The sequence below is a fragment of the Medicago sativa genome, chromosome 1 (genome assembly GCF_051527215.1).
Source record: "Medicago sativa cultivar Bolivia chromosome 1, Bolivia_mono, whole genome shotgun sequence".
In the NCBI taxonomy this organism is placed as follows: Eukaryota; Viridiplantae; Streptophyta; class Magnoliopsida; order Fabales; family Fabaceae; genus Medicago; species Medicago sativa.
This window is the reverse complement of record NC_140749.1, coordinates 91,577,384-91,596,887: the sequence shown is the minus strand read 5'-3', so window position 1 is coordinate 91,596,887 and position 19,504 is coordinate 91,577,384. Positions and strand designations below refer to the sequence as shown.

The following is a 19,504-nucleotide window of genomic DNA, read 5'->3' as shown; positions in this document are numbered from 1 at the left end:
ACTTCGATTATATCTGATGGATGTAAAGATTGTGTTTCTAAATGGTGACATTATTGAGACAATTTATATGGTGCAGCCAAAAAACTTTGTTTCAGAAAATTCAAAGGATATGATTTGCAAACTTTAGAAATTCATTTATGGGTTCAAGCAAGCATTTCGACAATGGTATTCCGAATTTTATCAAGTGATCATCTCGTTTTATTTTAAGGTAAATTTGGTTGATGATTGAATATATCATAAGTTATGTGGGAGCAAGTATATTTTCCCGGTTTTATATGACGAAGACATTTTGCTTGCCAACAATGAAGTAAATTTATTGCAGGAAATCAAAATATTTCTAGATAAGAATTTTGAGACGAAAGATCTTGACAACACATCTTTTGTATTAGATATACTGATACACTATGATTGTTCTCAGAGTATTCTTTAATTGTCACAAAAAGACTATATTAAAAATTTTCTCAACTGATATGACATGCAAGACAATAAACGATGCGGTACCCCTGCAGATAAGGGAGACAAGTTTAGTCTCAATCAGTTCCCTAAGAACCACTTTGAAAAAAAATGAAATGTAGAAGATTTCTTATGCATCGACAATTGGGAGTCTAATGCATGCACAAGTTTGTATGCGTCTAGATATAGTGTACGATACTGGGATGTTGGACAGGTATTTGAGTAATCCATGATTAGAGCATCGGCAAACATCGAAACAAGTCATGCAATATTTAAAGAGAACAAAGGACTACATGCTCGCATATCAGAGGTTAGATCATCTTGAGGTCATTGGATATAGTGTCTCTGATTTTGTTGGATGCAAATATAGCATGTTTTGAGACAATTGCGAAACTTTGTTACAGGGCTGGACATAATGGATGTGGAGCTTTTTTTTATAAAAAAAAAAACACTAAAGTTATTTTGTGACAGTAAATCAACAGGTATATTTCCACTAACAACAGAAAATCGACGAGGTTGAAACAGATAAAGATCTAGTTCCTTGTTGTTAAAGAAAAAGTTCAAAGTCAATAGTTGTCTATAGAGAATATCGAGACAAACTCCATTGTTGCAGATCCACTTAAAAGAGAGTTGCCACCTAAAAAAAAAAACTCATGAGCATACTGCTTGTATGGATGTTATACAATTAAGTGATATTCAGTTTCATAGTGAGTTTGTTTCAAATGCTTTTATGATATAGACATACTTCACTTTAGGTAAGGTTTAAGGGTATTTTCTGCAGAAATACAATTTTGGTATTTTTACACTCATATTTTCATGCTTTTATGTTGACATGAAAATCCATGCTACACATCCATGTCATTCTTTTGTGTCAATATACATGGTCATTAATGGGTTTAATTAGCTCATATGGGTAGTTTTTGCAATGCGTAACTATAAGATTGTGGTATAGTCGAGGTGATGGATTGTTGGATCATTAATTCAACATTGACCTTATGTGTCAATAAGTTAAAATGTTTGATTTTTGTCCCTTTTGGTTGATTCCGAATTTTATTATGATCATGTTGCCTATTAAAAATGAACAGATTAAGAAGCTTCTTAGTTTTCTTTTGGGCCTTTGGCCCTCTTTTGTACCAAAAAAAAAATGAACAGATTCATCGTTCTAATCTAAATAAGTCATAACTTCGGAGTTGAAATATTGGATATGATTTCGATTCCACAGAGGTCTTGGTTTACTGACAGCACCAATACAATACTTAACATGGATTCGTTCAAACATGTTTGGAACACACAGCCTCAAACCATCAACGTGCATGTAAGAAAAGGAGCAAATCTTTCATTAAACTATAATTTTTTTTTTAAATCAGTGTCCGGCTAAGCACCCGTTAATCCAACGAACCAATTTCACCATCCTTTACCACATCATCCCGATTGAAGTAAGAGATGCACAACTCTGTATGGACTGATCCAACAGAATAATTGTTAGCACACGAGTGAATCAAATCTGAGACGTTGAAATGAGCATACTTCGAGGTCTCAAACGTACACAATCATGCTAACAGGGGATTCTGCATTAAACTATAGTATAATGAAATCAAGTTTCTTTTCTTTGAATGTGTGACAAAAGAAAATGACAAGTATACATCACGACAAAGAAAAACAAACGCACATAAAGCTACAATTATACTTTATAATATGTATGACAAATTTTAAATTTCATGTTTCCACATATATGATCTATGATCTATAATATCGTCCTTAACCATTTGTCCTAATTCTAAGTTGTCGCAACATGCTGCTGTTGACCAACTTTGTCATCTTCTTCTGTTTTTCCCTCGTTCTTTACCTCCACCATTTCAGCTTCTTCCCTATATCTCTTGTATATGTCACCTTTGTAAAACTTTCTGGTCCTAGCCACCAAAATAAGTGAAACAACAGCACCAAAAAATGTTGCAGCTGTAATAATAATGAAAGATAACTTGTAACAATCAACACCAACACAATTCAATTCCTGCCCTTCTATTCTTTGCTTTCCAAGTGCTTCCAATTGCTTCTTTGCTTCTTTGTCATACAAATGACCAGCGATCTTCACATTAAGCACATATAACCCAAGTGGACTTGCTACACTTCCAAAATTATATAAAGTTGCATAATATTTTAGCCCAAAAAGTTCTGATATAATGGCAAAAAGTAATGGCCATTGAGCACCAAAACAAAATCCAATTATTACTGAAGCTACGTAGAGACCCTCAGGCACATCAAATGCTATCAGAAGGTGTCCCACACATGAGACAAAGAGAGTTAAAGTAAGCATAAGAGGACGAGGAAATCTGTACTTCGTTAGAAAATGCTCAGAAACAAATCCTGAGAAAACACGTCCTAGATAATTCCAAATGCTTACTAAAGACACAAAAGTGCTTATGCTTTTCTTTGGATATCTAAGTGATGTTCCTATCTGACCAAGATTATCAATTGCCGTTAAAGTTCCACCAACACCACAAATACATGCCACAAATAGTATCAACATATCTATGCTGAAAAGTGCTTGAAGTATTGTATAATCATTACCTCTTGCTGGTGGATTGAACACATCTTCCCACCATTTTGGATCTTTTTTTGGGACTGAAACTGAAACAGCAGAGGTTGTTGACCTGAGGTTGTTGTTGGCTTTTTCAGTTTCAGTTTTACCTTCTGTTACTATTTGCACTGGTGAAGGATCAACCAAAGCAAGTTTTTTACTCTGCCAAATCTTGTTCTCTTCAATGAAAACAACGGCAAGTGGAAGAAAAAGCAAGAAAATAACCACAGCAGCACTTAAACCATACTCACTCTGTGAAAAACTAACCTTCTTCTGAATTATGATCATAACCAACAAGAATCCAGCAAGACCAAGTGAAATATACAAGAAATTATAAAAAACCCTAAGTTCATTAACTTGTCGAACAGGTTTCATATATCGAATGGTTCGAAGAAAAGCAAAGGAAATAGCAGCAGGAAGCCAACCTATAAACAAAATCAAAGCCTTTGTGTCATCATAGTAAATAGCAGAGTAAAGTTGTGTGATGATTGCACCACTAAGACCAACATAGCCTTTAAGAATTCCCAAAACCGCGCCACGAGATTCCGGGAAATTCTTAACACAAGTAACAAGTGAACCAGTGTTTGCAAAAGACTGAGAATTAGCACCTATACAAATGTAAAGACACATTTGCCAAACTTGTGGTCTTGCTATTTTTTTGGTGACTGATAACCAAATCATGAAGTAACCAAAGAAATTGAGAATAGCACCTATTGTCAAAACTACCCATGGTGGATAGAGTTCGTTGATTAGTCCTGAAAGGACACCAACGTTGCTACCAAAGTCTTTGAAAAAACTAAGGAGGTTTAGTGTGCTTTGGTCATAGCCAAGTGTTGTTTTTATGTCTGGGGAGTATAGACCGAACATGTAGGTGGCTCCGGCGGCTGCCATGATTAGAAAGGAGGCAAAAATGACGAACCACCGTCCGGTGATGAATTGGACGGTGAGACTCTTCATGTCTCCCAAACCATGAACACCAATGGAATTACCTACGGCCGCCATAGTTTTGTGACTTGCAAGAAGATATATTTTTCTTTTTGCAATAGCTAGCTAGCTAGCTTGCACTCGTTGCCACTTATGGTTATTGAAGTAGTGAGGTAATATGTATAAATGAGATGGAGCAACTTGCTGAATTGAATATATATAGAATATTGATTTAGAAAAACAAATGTTGGCGCCCTTATTTGTTGCTAATGTTGACTTCTTTGCATATGGAGAAGAACGATGTAGCCAACCTTTCACATTCAGTGATATTATTATTCTTATGCATGTTTCCTCCATCAATCTAGATGGTTATATTTTAAAAAAGAAACTAAAATTGATTTAAAACTCTTTTCAAGTTTCATATGCATAAAATCTATTCAAGCACAAGACATGCAAAGAATAATACCAAAAACAAAACCATAAAACGACAATTACATCGAAAGATAAAATAATTATTTCACTTGAAAGCACTCAATTGGGTTCGACCAACAATGATTTAGATCAGAACAAATGTTTTGAAATTTTGCTTTTTGCCAACACCACGATGGAGTTTCACCTTATCAACAATATCAGCAACCGATGAATCTTTTCGACAAAATAGTCTTATGTTCCTTCCAAATTTACAAAATGCATGCTAGCCAAAACTACATGAAGCCTTCCTATTGATGTCTTTGATGACTTCAAGATTAAATTTCAAATACATCTAAAAAAAGAACATTAAAAGAATAGATGTTTTAAGCTTTCTTTCAACAACTCCAAAAAAGCTTTCGTTTAACCACAACTTACAACACAAGTAAGTGAATCCGAATTTAAAACACTACGCCTAGGTAACATTTTCAAGCAAACAAGAAAATCTTCAACGAAACTATTTTATTTCAAATTATATTTTTAACTTCTGAGGCTCTGGCCTATGAATCCTGTAAGAGAAACGGAATTCTAAATGGGTATATAATTTTTCAAGGGAAAATCAATGACAATTTCATTTTAAGATTTAATTTATATTTGGGATGTTGACCAAATTTTAGAAATGATCAATCTTCGTTTACAGCGTATCAAAACAACCGATCCTTTATGTTTTTTTTTTTTGTGGTTGTCGGGGTTCGAACCCCGGACCTTGCATATATTATGCATTGTTCATGTCAACTGAGCTAAGCTCACGAGGACATGTTTGTTAGAACATTTTGTCAAAAAAAAAAAAAGGTTGTTAGAACTTGGCTAAATTTGATTCTAATTTTTAGACCAAGATATCTGGGGTCAATGGCATCATTTACCCGGCATCGATCTGGCTCTAATGGAAATCATTTTTCGAAAAAACAAAGTTCAATTGAAAAGTCTTGAAGAATCACCAATGGGACCATCGCAAGACTTTTGAAATTAAATTATCAAGTCCAAGTAAGCACCCGTAGTATTGCATCCTTATATTGAATGGTCAACTAGTAGTTAGTTACTTGAAAAATAATCAAATTATCATCCTAAATTTTTCTGATATCTATACGTATGTAGTCACATGCGCATACAATTAAAAATTGGTAACATTAGACATAATATATTTATATGATCCTAACTTATCAGTTCGCAAGGATGCATAATATATGTAAGGTCCGAGGTTTAAATCTCGACCGCCACCAAAAAAAGCTTATGTCATTTTGCTTATTTACAAACAAAAAAAAATTTATGTCATTTCGCTAGGACTCTAAATTTTCAATTTGGATAAAATACTGATAATGTGCGTTTGTGAAATTGTGAGCAACAACCGGTTAAAAATTAGGGATAACATGGTTGGAGCAAATGAAAGTGCTAGGCAGGTCAAGGGTTCGACTCCATCCAAGATTTACCGTTTAAAAATATATATGGTTTAAGTTGATGTATTTGGTAAATACGTCAATTTATATTGACCAATTTTTGCTTGCATTTTGCGACGGAAGGAGTATGTAGAAATAATGTTGCATAGAGAAATTCTCTTGTGAACATATCTTTTGTGTTGGTATTCACATATCAATCAATCTATATATAAAAGTTAACACATGCCAACATTTTAGCCCTAATTAAACCTAAGCCCTAATGAATAAAATTCCTATTTTACCCTAACCAATAAACATACGCGTTTTCTTTTTCCCAAAACAAACACGCGTTTCTTCTTCTTCCTCTTATCATCATCACCACCGCCAACCCTAATCTCCTCACACCTAATCTCCTATTTTCACACCTTTATTTCTTGCTTTTCTCCTCCGCCATCATCATCTACAAATTTATATGCTTCTCCCTTTTTCAACGACGGCCGATCCGTGCCTCCAAGTCGCTGAACTCGACGGCCGATTCATTTATCAACCGTCAACCCTTTTCCGACGTCGGCTGAACCCTGACCCTTTTTCAACGACGGTATGTATATTTTCCTCTCTTTCTCTCACGCGTTTCTTTGTATGTGTTAGTCGCTGACCTAGGCTGCAAATCCATGGCTCCATGTCGCAACGGTCACAGCGAGACAACATAATACGACGAATTCGGGAAGCATTTATGAATGAGTCAATTGCAAAACCTCTCTTCAACAACCCGGGAAGCATTTCGGCGACGATTCGGTTTCCACTGTTTAGGTAATTCTTAGATGTGCTTATCATATGGTATCAATCTATATATAAAAGTTAACACATGCCAACATTTTAGCCCTAATTAAACCTAAGCCCTAATGAATAAAATTCCTATTTTACCCTAACCAATAAACATACGCGTTTTCTTTTTCCCAAAACAAACACGCGTTTCTTCTTCTTCCTCTTATCATCATCACCACCGCCAACCCTAATCTCCTCACACCTAATCTCCTATTTTCACACCTTTATTTCTTGCTTTTCTCCTCCGCCATCATCATCTACAAATTTATATGCTTCTCCCTTTTTCAACGGCGGCCGATCCGTGCCTCCAAGTCGCTGAACTCGACGGCCGATTCATTTATCAACCGTCAACCCTTTTCCGACGTCGGCTGAACCCTGACCCTTTTTCAACGACGGTATGTATATTTTCCTCTCTTTCTCTCACGCGTTTCTTTGTATGTGTTAGTCGCTGACCTAGGCTGCAAATCCATGGCTCCATGTCGCAACGGTCACAGCGAGACAACATAATACGACGAATTCGGGAAGCATTTCTGAATGAGTCAATTGCAAAACCTCTCTTTAACAACCCGGGAAGCATTTCGGCGACGATTCGGTTTCCACTGTTTAGGTAATTCTTAGATGTGCTTATCATATGGTATCAGATCATTCTTTGTGACTTTGAGAGCAACTAATAGTTGGGGTTTGATTTGTTTTCCAATTTATGGATTTTTATATCATTCTTTGTGACTTTGAGAGCAACTAATAGTTGGGGTTTGATTTGTTTTCCAATTTATGGATTTTTATATCAGGGATTTCCTAAATCAAAGTAAATTTTTTTTTCTGGTAATTTTTTCAGTGGCAGTGTAACTTTAGCAATTGAAATGCTAATAATGTGCGGCCGATATGCATTTTATGGATGTATGAGGTCCAGTAATTGAATATGTCAGGTCTGAATTTTCATCCTTTTTGGTTGAAGGTAGTTTACTTTTTCCTTATAGACTCTGTTTATCACGAGCCAAGTCTTTGTTTTCTTAATTGTATTTCCCTCGAACTTCTTAATTTGCATTATCTTATGGAATAGATTATGAAAGTCGGTTAGTTACTTTTGCAGGATTCAATTGCAAGAACTAAAGAGTGGAGCAAAACAACCATTGTAAAGATTACTTCCCATATGCCATCAATTACTAAATGACGCGGATTATACAAAGAACAGGGTAAATCACATACTTAAACACAAATTCTGAAGGTAAATTAAAAAGGAAGAAGCTAGAAATTTTTATTTTATGGTATTGTTTATATTATTGAGATTTTTGCTATTGAATTTTATAGCAAAGAGACTATTATTTGTTAGTCCTTTGGTTACTCTTGAATTTTATAGCAAGCCAATAATTTTATAGAAAACAATTGAATTTTGTAATTACAAAACCAGTCCCTTTCTTGAAACAGACTGTTATTTTAGCAATGATAGTCATTTGGTTACTCTTTTTGAATGAAATTAATGGTAATTTTTTATTTTTTTTAATAAAAAACTAACACATTTCCAACAAGCTATTTTTTTCTCCTACTTTACTTCCTATTTGTTATGCTTTTACTAACTTTGGCCATTAACTTTAATGTTATACATGCTACAACAAATACAAATGCATTATGTTCCTACTGTTTATGCATATCAACCATGTTGTTATTATTGTCCCCTACATTCAACAGAGCTATCAGAAGGGCTGATGTCGTCAACGATTTAGCTGAGTCACAAGGAAGATTGTAATTTGGGTAGGTGATTCGGCTGAATCACTATAAAGGATGCAATATAGGGTAAGTAAACTACACTGATGTCCTCTTCATTTACTATTGAATTTTATAGCAACGAGACTATTATTTGTTAGTCCTTTGGTTACTCTTGAATTTTATAGCAAGCCAATAATTTTATAGAAAACAATTGAATTTTGTAATTACAAAACCAGTCCCTTTCTTGAAACAGACTGTTATTTTAGCAATAATAGTCATTTGGTTACTCTTTTTGAATGAAATTAATGGTAATTTTTTTATTTTTTTTAATAAAAAACTAACACATTTCCAACAAGCTATTTTTTTCTCCTACTTTACGTCCTATTTGTTATGCTTTTACTAACTTTGGCCATTAACTTTAATGTTATACATGCTACAACAAATACAAATGCATTATGTTCCTACTGTTTATGCATATCAACCATGTTGTTATTATTGTCCCCTACATTCAGCAGAGCTATCAGAAGGGCTGATGTCGTCAACGATTTAGCTGAGTCACAAGGAAGATTGTAATTTGGGTAGGTGATTCGGCTGAATCACTATAAAGGATGCAATATAGGGTAAGTAAACTACACTGATGTCCTCTTCATAAAACAATTGAATCTCTTGAAATTTCAATGTCAAACAGAGAACTATAAAAACATGCTTAATGCCAACATGCTCTTGATTTTTGGACAGTGCTCTATTTGGTTGATTTTTTTTTTTAAGAAATTGTTGTAAGGTTTATTGCCATTTAATTTGCTTTATTTTGAATTAGAGAATGATTTGTTGTTGTAGGATTTTATCTTAAGATTTGATTGAGTTCTATATAATGTAATTTGATTGAGTAAAGCAATTGAAGCTCTTGAAAATGCATCGCCAAATTGATAACCGTATAAATTAATACTATAATTATGATTAATACCAACATGTCATTGGTTAATCTGTAATTCTATAATGTCTGATTATTTGTTTCACAACAGCCGATGTGAGTCAGCAATGACTGCCAAATTAAAAATCCATAAATTTTGCAAAGTGAAAGTTTTGAAGTGGGAAATATAGGTGGGACGCAAGGTCAATTGTCACGCTCTATTGTGGATCTATTAACAAGCCCAATTGCAGATTCAAAGAATGATGAGTCGAGTATTGTGCATGGTGTGATGGTTTTTCTGGTTTGTCAAGTGACTCAAGTCTCAACATAGCTGAAGCCGTGCCCAATGCATTGCCAGAATAAAATATTTATGCTGGTGAAAATGTGACAGATTTTAGTTTGGTGTGTGATGAAAAGGAGCTTAATTTGAAAGGAAGCGATGAGGTAAAATCAGAAAAAGCTCTTCCTCACTTTCTCTCATCACTCTCAACTCTCTATTTTATTCATGGTTGAACATGGATTCATCCCTAAAGCAATCAGAAATGACTTCACTGTAACAATTGGATCTCAACTTGCTCATCCCCCTAATCAACGATGTCGAAATCGAACACAGACATTGATGATCTTAAACTGCTCATCCTTTCTTCATCGTACACATTTTCTCTCACTCATTGGACTCTTCTCTCTTTAACAACCTCAATTAGACTCTTATCTCATTAACGACTTATTACTTTTGTTCTTTATTGTTAACTCTTCTTTCTCTATTTTTTTGTGATGAACATGCGTGCAAATTGCAAAGTGTGTACAATAATTTTTATGTCTTTTATGTTTGTTCTGTTATTTGCTATTTTGATTTGGACAATGTCATGTTTGGAAAGCTAACATGCTTTATAATGTGTTTAATCAGTTACTAAAACTAAAGTTGGTCTTTTTCTATTGTAAATTATTTGACAACTTTTAAGTGTGAAAAGATAGACTCATGGTTTGTTTTCTTCAGGTGAAGCACTATTGATCTCAAATGATATGCTATTGGATGGATGAGGTAGTTCAATCACTATGGTCACTACTTTTTATGCATTAAAATTTTGTTTATGATATGGTAATGCGAGCTTGCCATCAGGTTTTTTTAGTTGATAATATGATTGCCTCTAGCTTTGAGAGGCAAGTTCAACATTTAAAAGTAAAAAAACAATGGTTTCCTCTAACATGATTGTTAGATACTTATTTGTAGCGTGGCTAGAGGTCAAAATTATAATATTTTGACATATCTTTTAATCAATAGACATTTGGGAAAAACAATGATGTTCATTAGTCATGACACAAAACAATTGTACGTATTGATTCAACATGCATGCCTCTTTGTTTAAGTTGCTGCAACTTTCAAGTTTGCAATTTTCAATTGTTTAAATAGAATTGATCTGAAATTGTCTATAACTAAACTTAGGTTTTTAAAGAATATATTTTTAAAGCTCGGCTCTCTGTTTGACCTCTTCATTAGATGGTTAATCAACTTGCCTCATTTAGTGAGATTCCTTCCAAGGTTCCATTTTTTCTACTACTGGCCATTTTAGTCCAATTTACTCATTTAGTGATATTCCTTCCAAGGTTCCATTTTTCCCACTACTGACCATTTTAGTCCAATTTACTCTATACACTGTTTATTGTAAAATTAATTTGCAGTTATTGATGATATGCATGTGGTCTCCATATATTTTAGTGAGCTCATGTAGATTCTCTGATATGTACTATATGTGATTTTTTGTTGTCATGAGATAGCAGGTTAAATGAATTAGGGATGATCAAAAGGCACAATTAGTTGACTTTGTTTATCACTCTACGGTGTATTTCTTCACAAGAGCTGCTTTTGATTTTCCTGTGAAGAATAAGTTTGAGTACAAAGTGCAAGTGAACTTTATAGCTATCATGATACATTAAATCTTATTGAACAATGATGTCATCATATACTTTACTGTAACATATGACTGAATTTTAGTTTGGCGAACTCCTAAGCCACAACACTAAATAATACTTAGACAACTTACAACAATCCTTATATGGTAGATGTAATATGCCCCTGTTAAGGTTCAATATTCCATATATGGTAGATACAATATACAATGTTTAAGAAGGATGTCTATATTAGTAATTGACTTTTGTATATCTATTTGAAAATGAGAAACAAATAATTTTATTTGATGATATCTTTAACAGATAGATCAATCAATGAGTTTTTGGCCATAGACTTGAGTGGACTCTGCCTTGGATATGTGGAGTAGAGGTTTCAGAAATTTCAGAAGAGTGTTATATTTTAAATTTATTTAAATTTGTATGCTCTCGCATTCTATAGTTAACTTTTCAAATTATTTTGCCATTTTTAACTGCTCAATTTATATAGCACCGGCCCAATACTTATTTGATTTAGATTTTATTTAATCAAGTCCAAAGTTACACATTTCTCAAAATCATAGGGGCTACGAATTTTGATTTATGTTTCTATTTATATTGTAGGTATAAATAATTTGTTATTAACATTTGTATTCAGTATATATCCAATAAATTGTATTTGTGGATAATTTAATTTATATTCATTACTATTTTTATTTCATCAATTTATTTATCAATAATTATACAATGTATTTTTGCTTTTCCCTAATACTTTTACATTATATATGACCCGTGCGGTAGCACGGGTGAAAAGTCTAGTCCTAAAAAAAGATACTTTTCGTCGCTTTCTTGCTTAGACTCTAATGCAGTTTGCTTTCATTAACATCTCAAAAAGGACACCGCCATTTTTAATTAGTTTGTTCATTATGAATAAAAAGGATACGTTAAAGTGAGTAAAATGTAAAATAAAAAAAAATCAAGTCTTGTTATTTTAACAAATTTACGATGTGTTACGAGTATCTACAATATATATTTTTAATTTGTTAATTAATATATAATATTATTTATTTTTCATCTTAAAGATAGCTGTTTACTTTAAAGATGTCGATCCCGTATAGAACAATTTTTTTATATAGGAGCGCACGTGGCTCCATACATGATCATTTGCTCGAACGTTGACTTGTCAATTTTCTTCATTCATATGTCAGCTTGCTCAAACTTGCTCAAACTTGCGTATCAACGTTAACTAGTAATGCACTACTAGTTATTAGCGCGTGACCAAGCACGAGTCCACTAAAAGATAAACTATGAGTGTATAATAAATTGTTTATACATGTAGATTTAACTCAAAAAAAGGATTGATTAGTTGCTAAACAAAGTGAATTGATTAGGTTTTTCAGTTTGTTTTCTAAGTTTGCCATTAAATTAGTTATGACACCGTAAGATGTCATGTGTGTTCAAGAATTTTGAATGTCGAGTATAATAACCTATACCAAATAGTTTACTGCTAGTAGTACACATATAATATCGTCAGGGTTGTTCTTGTTAAATAGGAGGCTCAGCTCTCATAGTAAAATAGACCCTTAGTAAAATAACAATGATAGTTTTTTTTAAATTTTCTAATCCTAGGAGGCAATTTAGGAGGCATAAAGGAATAATGAAAAGAAAAAAAATGTAGAACCTAACATTTAGGAGACATATATTAACAACATATACCAAAATTTGTCAACATTCAGCATCCAACATATAACAAAATTAGCAATTATATTTTTCAACATTCAACATATAACAAAAAATTTCAACATTCAACATATATTAGACCATATATTTGCAATGTTCAACAAAATTAGCAATTATACACTGAAATTTTAAAGAGTAATCACTGATAAGCATTAAGCAACGTATAACAAAATTCGTGTAGTTAAGCTTCATTAAAAAATCAGAAGAACTTCTAAACATGAAACGAAATAAAAAAAATTAAGCGAAAGAGATGTGAAATTTACCTAACGATGTTGTTTGGATTTGTCACTCCTTCGTTGTGAGAAAGAGGAAAACGAATGGTTTATGCGAAAAAGAAATGATTGTTGTGATTCTTTCAATGAAATAGTTTTTCAAATTGACTGATTAAGTGATTATACAAATTGGGGGGGTGATTTGATAGCATCAGATTTATATCCAGAAAGGAGAACTAGAGTCTAGAAGAAACCCAAACATGTATCGAAGAAAGAAAAAGAAGGAAAATATGATTTTTTTTTATTTGAGTGGGGTGGGTATTAGGCTATAATTTTTTTTTTTTTGCCCATACCATTTAGAGGCCTGATTTGGTTGAGCTGTTTGCACCCCTAAAACCGGGCCTGAGTATCGTTCACAAAACTATTTTGAATTTTAAATTAACAAAGTAAAGATTATTTTTACAAAATAAAAAATTATTTGTCGGGGTTGAACTCAAAAACTATATCTCTTTTAAATCTTAACTTAAATCAGTTCAATTACTCAACTTTCATTTAATTTTAATCTCTTATATGTTTTTGATAAGGTTAATCTCTCATCAAAAGTTTTATTTTGATCTCTTATACGAACATTTGTTGTATATGTCATTCAAATGCTTATGTGGCGGATAAGTGTGGCCATGACTAAGAGCATTGATGTGGCTTACAATAGTTTAAATTATGGTATCAAAACAATTCTTCCCATGAGATTTTTATTAGTCTTTTAGATACTCTTTTTTTCAAAATCTTTGCTAATAGTGATTACTACCTATCTTTGAAATTTAAGAAGTTATCATCATTTGTATTTTGATTACAATTTTTTGACTATTAATAACATCGACTAAGTATTTTTTGTCAAAAAGTTGAAAAAAGGAGTACATTGTCAACTAAATAACGGAAAAAGACATACAAACAGACATAAAAGCTAAAAAACTTGTTATCAAATGTGAAAGGGGAGTGAAGTATGAGTTGACTGAGTCTGGCTCTCAGAGTTTCATTCCAAGTTGCACATGGAAATTAAAGAGAAGAGACAGAATTCCACGCACGCAGAAATAGCGTAGTAATTCAGTCATACTGAAAAGTCAAAGGTATTATGCTATACTTTTTTTTTTAGGGAAGTACTTATGCTAGACTTTTCTTCCCACATATATATGCATCAATTAATTTTTTTTATCAACATAAATAGGCATTCAATTAATTTAATTAGTGAGAATGTGAGACAGTATCAAGGTGCTCAGAGCTGACTGAATAAAATGGTAATGGATGAGCGAGCATGCTTGATATGTATGACCGTGATGCTGATTTTTTATACTTGAAGCCGGTGGGTGTGGGTGTGGGTGTGATGTGAGAAAGCAGCTGGAATTAAAATTAATTAAAATAGCTAGCCAGTTAGTTCTCCCTTTTATTATTTCGGCAAATTTCTTTTGTTGGAAGAAGTTGGATATATATATATATATATATATATATATATATATATATATATATATATATATATATATATATATATAAAAGTTGCCATCAAACAACAAAAAATCATTGAAAAAAAAACGTAACTCAACCCCAAAGCAAATATAATTAGTAAAAATAACGTCATCAACTAGGTGGCCAAAAATAGATGGATCAGATAAATATGATGGTAATAGATATAGATTACAGGGAGAGTTATTGTTAAATGGACGATCAACATAATCATCCCCCTGTGGCAGGAGAGTAACGGAGGATATTTCTTGGAAGCCACCGGATATAGGATGGATCTGTCCCAATACCCGACGGCGTGTCTAAAAAGGGATCTATAGCCAGTTTGGAGGAGTGCTGAAGGGTGGCAATTAATGTGGAGTGGATTTGTGGTTTCTCAAATGGATTGGGGAGTTGTGATGCATATTTAGCTGAGTTTTGGGGTGGGTTTGAAGGTTCCAAGTTGGTTAGAGCTCATGGTTTTAATAGAGTAGAGCTTTAGGTTGACTCTTGGATAGTGGCCACAACTCTCTCTTCCTCGAAAGTGAGAATGACAACAGGTTGAAGTTTATTACAACATATTAGGTGATTGTTGGATGAATTGAGAGGTTTGGATTTATCATTCATACGGAGAAGCTAATACTTTTTCCGATACGCTCGCAAATATAGTTTATTATTTTAGCTAATATATAGTTGGTGATTCTACTCGAGTCTTGTTCGACAATAATTCTATTCTTTGTTGGGCTTAGGTCATCTTGTTATCCAAAAAGATATATAACTAGGTTTATCGAATTGAATTAGTAAAAATAAACATGGTCGGACTTCTTCCTATATACACGGTCATCTTAAACAATTTGAAATCATGCTCAAATAATAAAAAGAAACATAACAAGACTCAATATAAGCATATTTTTATTTAAATTGTAAATAATATGAAATATTTGTAAATAACATGAAAAAAAATTATGCTCTAATCAATAACATATATACATTGGGTATTTAAATTCTAATAATCAAATTGTCCTTTTCTTTTTAACAAGATTTTAATACCGTCTGTATATGATATCATACAAGTTTTTTCTTTTATTCCAATACCATGTTTTGTTGATTCCTTGAAACATACTTAGGTTTGGAGTGCTAGACAGAGTGGTCAATATACATCGAAAAGTGGTTATACTTGGCTTTTATCACAACATTATAATGAAATTTCTTAAGAATCTTGGAACGTGAATTTGGAAGTTACATCTTTTAGCTAGTGTGCGATTTTTCTTATGGCGAACATGCCACAAGTCTCTCCCTAGTAGAAGTATATTGTGTCATCGGGGAGTTCTTTTAACGTCCACTTGCCCTTTTTGTAATGAAGATGAAACCATTTTTTTATTGTCTAATGATATGTCCACGCTAAGTTGAAATCTAGACTGATTGTGGGTTTAGTGATGTTCAAGCAATGTGTCACAAGGTTTGTCTAGACAATACTTCGAAGATCATAGCGACCTTAGTGGCTGAAGTGGGTATCTTAGCTCCATTGATAATGTGGGATATTTGGATCTCTCGCAACAAATTTATTTTTGAGGGAATAACTCATGTGAAATACCAGATCACAACATCTATCTTTACTTAGCTACAAGTTTCTAAGCTGACGTTTGGGAATCCAACCTCCCACTTCACTCGAACAACTTGTGAGGTGTGTTGGAATAAAGGGGATGTGGATGGCATGGTTCTCAATGTGGATGGAAGTGCTCTTACTAATCCCGGGTTTCGTGGCTTGGTGCGTAACCATGATGGAACATTTCGATTTGGTTTTTATGGGATTATAGGTTTGTCTAATATTCTCCATGTGAAAATACAAGCGTGGGCATCAAATTGTGTTGGCGGATTGGATTGAGGAAAAAAAGAAAGAAAAAAAAAAGTTTGAATCCTAATCACAACGTCTGACATTTTATTATTACTATTATTATTATATGGTTTATTTTCAACATAAATACCGTCAATAAAAAAAAAATCACTTTTTATAAAAAAAAAAAAAAACACAGTAAAAAATAGAACTAGTATTGGCCGTTGATGGTAAAACCCTAAAATAAGTTGGTCCGTTAGATTAATAACCACCTGCACCTATATAAACTCACTCACCGTGCCACTTTCCTCCAAAATAAGGGTTTTGTCGTTTTGCAGATCTCGTGCCGTGGACGAATTTTAGAAACATGGCGATCCAAATGAGCAAAATGAGAAAGGTAACGAATGCATCGCGAGTACATGCTTGCATTTGTCGTGATAATGTTGTTCAGCATTTCCGTTGTTAAAATTTGTTGAGTTTTGTGTTGTAGGTGGTTGATGATGGAGTTTTGCACGCTGAAATGCATGAGTTATTGAGCCGTGTACTCGCTGAAGAGGGCTATACTGGTGTTGAGATTAGGGTTACCCCTATTCGCACCGAGATCATCATCAAAGCTACTCGTACCCAAGCTGTTCTCGGTGTGTTTTTGCTTTGCATTCATCATCTTCCAAAAAAAAAAAAATTATTATTCTTATTTTTCATTTTGAATTGTTGTTTGTGATTTTGTAGGTGAGAAGGGAAGGAGAATAAGAGAGCTAACCACATTGATTCAGAAGAGGTTTAACTTTCCTGAGAACAGTGTCCAACTTTATGCTGAAAAGGTCAGCAATAGAGGACTTTGTGCTGCTGCTCAAGCCGAATCTCTTCGTTACAAGCTCCTTGGTGGTCTTGCCGTCCGCAGGTATATAGGATTACTACGTTAAATCATTTATTCGATTATGTTTAATGACTAATGAGTCTTACAATGCTATGTATATGTTGCTGCATGCTGATTATGTTAATGAATGTATGTATTGCATATTACCTCTGATAAACAGAATTATTGCTTGCTGTTTTTTTTCTTCCTGTTTATAAGTATGCCTTTATTTTTCCTACTCGATATCGAATGCACATTATTATTGAACATTTTTTTTTTTCCTTTCTGGTTTTTATGAATTTGGTAATGTTTTTCTATCAATTTGGAAGCTGGAAGAGTGGTTGATTTTATTTCGTTTATTAATTAGTTTAAACTAGACTAGCTTTCGATGTTGTACTGAGTCGAAACTTGGTATGTTGTCTGACCACTTCCCTGTTTTTAGAAAGGAAAATACTTTGGTTAGTCATGACAGCATAGTTACTGCTTACTCCCAAACCTCTGTTTCATGGTTAATGTATACTTTATGTCTAATATTATATTCCTCTGTAAATTCCCATATTGTTTGGTGACTGTAATATACTCCACTTTCAAAAAATTGGAATATAACCCACTGTTAAAAAATTGTAATATACCTAAAATTTAATAGTTACAGAAACACATAATTTTGTAATGAATCTGCTCCAATTGTTTGATAGTTGTCCACCTTTAAAGTTATAAAGATGTCACATTTTCCATGATTAGTGTTTATCCAAGGCATGCTAATATTTAAAACTTTCCCATTTATATTTTCTCGGATACAATTCTGTCTTTGCTGTGACATCATTAACCGTGTCTCGAACTATTTGTCGCAGGGCCTGCTATGGTGTTTTGAGGTTTGTTATGGAAAGTGGTGCCAAGGGATGTGAGGTTTGTTCCACAGAAACAGCTTTGAAACTCGTTTATTATATCATTTTTTTTGTGTATTAAATTACTAATTTGGTTGTAAATATTAAATTACTAATTTGGTTGTAAATTGTTGTTTTATTTGATAAGGTCATTGTCAGTGGAAAATTGAGGGCTCAAAGAGCTAAATCAATGAAGTTCAAGGAAGGATACTTCCTTTCTTCTGGTCAGCCAGTGAAAGATTACATTGACTCTGCAGTTAGACATGTGCTCCTCAGACAGGTTTGCTTCTGCTCTTCCTTGTTACATGATACAATTTTTTTGTCCCCAACATTTTCTAATTGTTTATTCATTTTGGTTCCTGAAATTTCTGAAATTTGTTTATTCATTTTGTTGTTATGGATTAATGTTGCTAACAAATTTTTCCTTACTGTCTTGTAGGGTGTTCTTGGAATCAAAGTGAAGATCATGCTTGAGTGGGATCCTAAAGGGAAACATGGTCCTAAAACTCCCCTACCTGATATTGTCACTATCCACACTCCAAAGGAGGAGGAGGAATGCAACCGGCCCGCAGCTATTTTGCCCACCACTAATATTGAGGTGCCTACTGTTGCTTAAAGATGTTTTGATATTTCTGGAGTATTTCCCAGGAGCTGATCTTTTATGCAATGTTTATTTTCAAACACTCCGTTCAAAATTTTGTAGTTTCTTGACTCGTTAAGAAAGATGTCTTTTTTTTTTTTTTTTTTAGAATAAGTTGAGAAAGTTGTTATATTCGGTTAAAAAGTGTTTAAACACTGATTATTGTTTCTTTTCATATTTTGCTTCCTCGTTAGCAGCATAATTCTGCTTTCTTGTGTGTTTTATCTACTTTTCGTATTTTCTCTGTGACGTCTACCTCTGGTCGTTTCTTCTATCATTTTAATGGTGGTTGAGACTTGAGAGATGATTTCTAATTTGGATATCTATGTAGTAAATATTGTTGACAATTTTTTTTTTTAAACAACCCTTTTTTATATGCAAATTTCAATAAACATGGCACAAACATAGATATCATTAAATCTGCACCCGTTAAGTAACAAATAGTTCAAATATCCGTTTATTTTACATGTGGATATCCATTGAGCTATTTTGTCTCATGTCCATGGCGGATACATATGGGTACAAATATTTTTGTCATCTCTAAATGTGGCGTTGGCTTCATCGATGTATATTGTCTTTGAATGTTGTCATGTTACTCGTTATGTCAACATTTAAACGAAGTTTGTTTTATTGTAAAAAAACCTTTGGATAATTGGACATTTGTCATTATTTCATAATTATTTGCTTGATATTTATGTATTTAAGAAAATATTGGTAAGAAAATGGAT

General features: G+C 33.2%; 2 protein-coding genes and 1 long non-coding RNA gene across 7 annotated transcripts; 2 read left to right on the top strand and 1 right to left on the bottom strand.

The window, feature by feature from the left end:
- Nucleotides 1-2,039: 2,039 nt before the first annotated feature.
- Nucleotides 2,040-4,110, bottom strand: LOC146959117 (protein NUCLEAR FUSION DEFECTIVE 4-like). Its single transcript, XM_085740652.1, has one exon. It carries the CDS (start codon nt 4,031-4,033, stop codon nt 2,231-2,233), a length of 1,803 nt encoding a protein of 600 aa, XP_085596778.1. The 5' UTR covers nt 4,034-4,110; the 3' UTR covers nt 2,040-2,230.
- Nucleotides 4,111-6,061: 1,951 nt separating this feature from the next.
- LOC146959116 (uncharacterized) lies at nt 6,062-11,282 on the top strand. Of its 5 annotated transcripts, none has more exons than XR_015024825.1 (9): nt 6,062-6,394; nt 6,494-6,606; nt 7,457-7,576; nt 7,712-7,846; nt 8,308-8,412; nt 8,841-8,945; nt 9,348-9,679; nt 10,233-10,277; nt 11,012-11,282. It is a non-coding gene; the product is annotated as an uncharacterized LOC146959116 (long non-coding RNA). The 5 variants fall into 5 exon arrangements; XR_015024826.1 differs by lacking the exons at nt 6,062-6,394; nt 6,494-6,606 and adding exons at nt 6,621-7,016; nt 7,116-7,228 and having other exon boundaries at nt 8,838-8,945; XR_015024824.1 differs by lacking the exons at nt 6,062-6,394; nt 6,494-6,606 and adding exons at nt 6,622-7,016; nt 7,116-7,228 and having other exon boundaries at nt 11,015-11,282.
- Nucleotides 11,283-16,674: 5,392 nt separating this feature from the next.
- Nucleotides 16,675-18,978, top strand: LOC146959115 (small ribosomal subunit protein uS3x-like). Its single transcript, XM_085740651.1, has 6 exons — nt 16,675-16,793; nt 16,887-17,034; nt 17,126-17,297; nt 18,104-18,158; nt 18,285-18,416; nt 18,576-18,978. The coding sequence occupies exons 1-6, from the start codon at nt 16,764-16,766 to the stop codon at nt 18,750-18,752; spliced, it is 714 nt and encodes a 237-aa protein (XP_085596777.1). The 5' UTR covers nt 16,675-16,763; the 3' UTR covers nt 18,753-18,978.
- The last annotated feature ends 526 nt before the right edge of the window (nt 18,979-19,504 follow it).

Excerpts from the sequence above, each read along its gene's own strand:
- LOC146959117 (XM_085740652.1), bottom strand. The coding sequence starts at position 4,033 with ATGGCGGCCGTAGGTAATTCCATTGGTGTTCATGGTTTGGGAGACATG.
- LOC146959115 (XM_085740651.1), top strand. The coding sequence starts at position 16,764 with ATGGCGATCCAAATGAGCAAAATGAGAAAG. Across the intron at positions 17,035-17,125 it reads TCGTACCCAAGCTGTTCTCG|GTGAGAAGGGAAGGAGAATA; the intron begins GTGTGTTTTTGC and ends GTGATTTTGTAG. Across the intron at positions 18,159-18,284 it reads GTGGTGCCAAGGGATGTGAG|GTCATTGTCAGTGGAAAATT; the intron begins GTTTGTTCCACA and ends TTATTTGATAAG.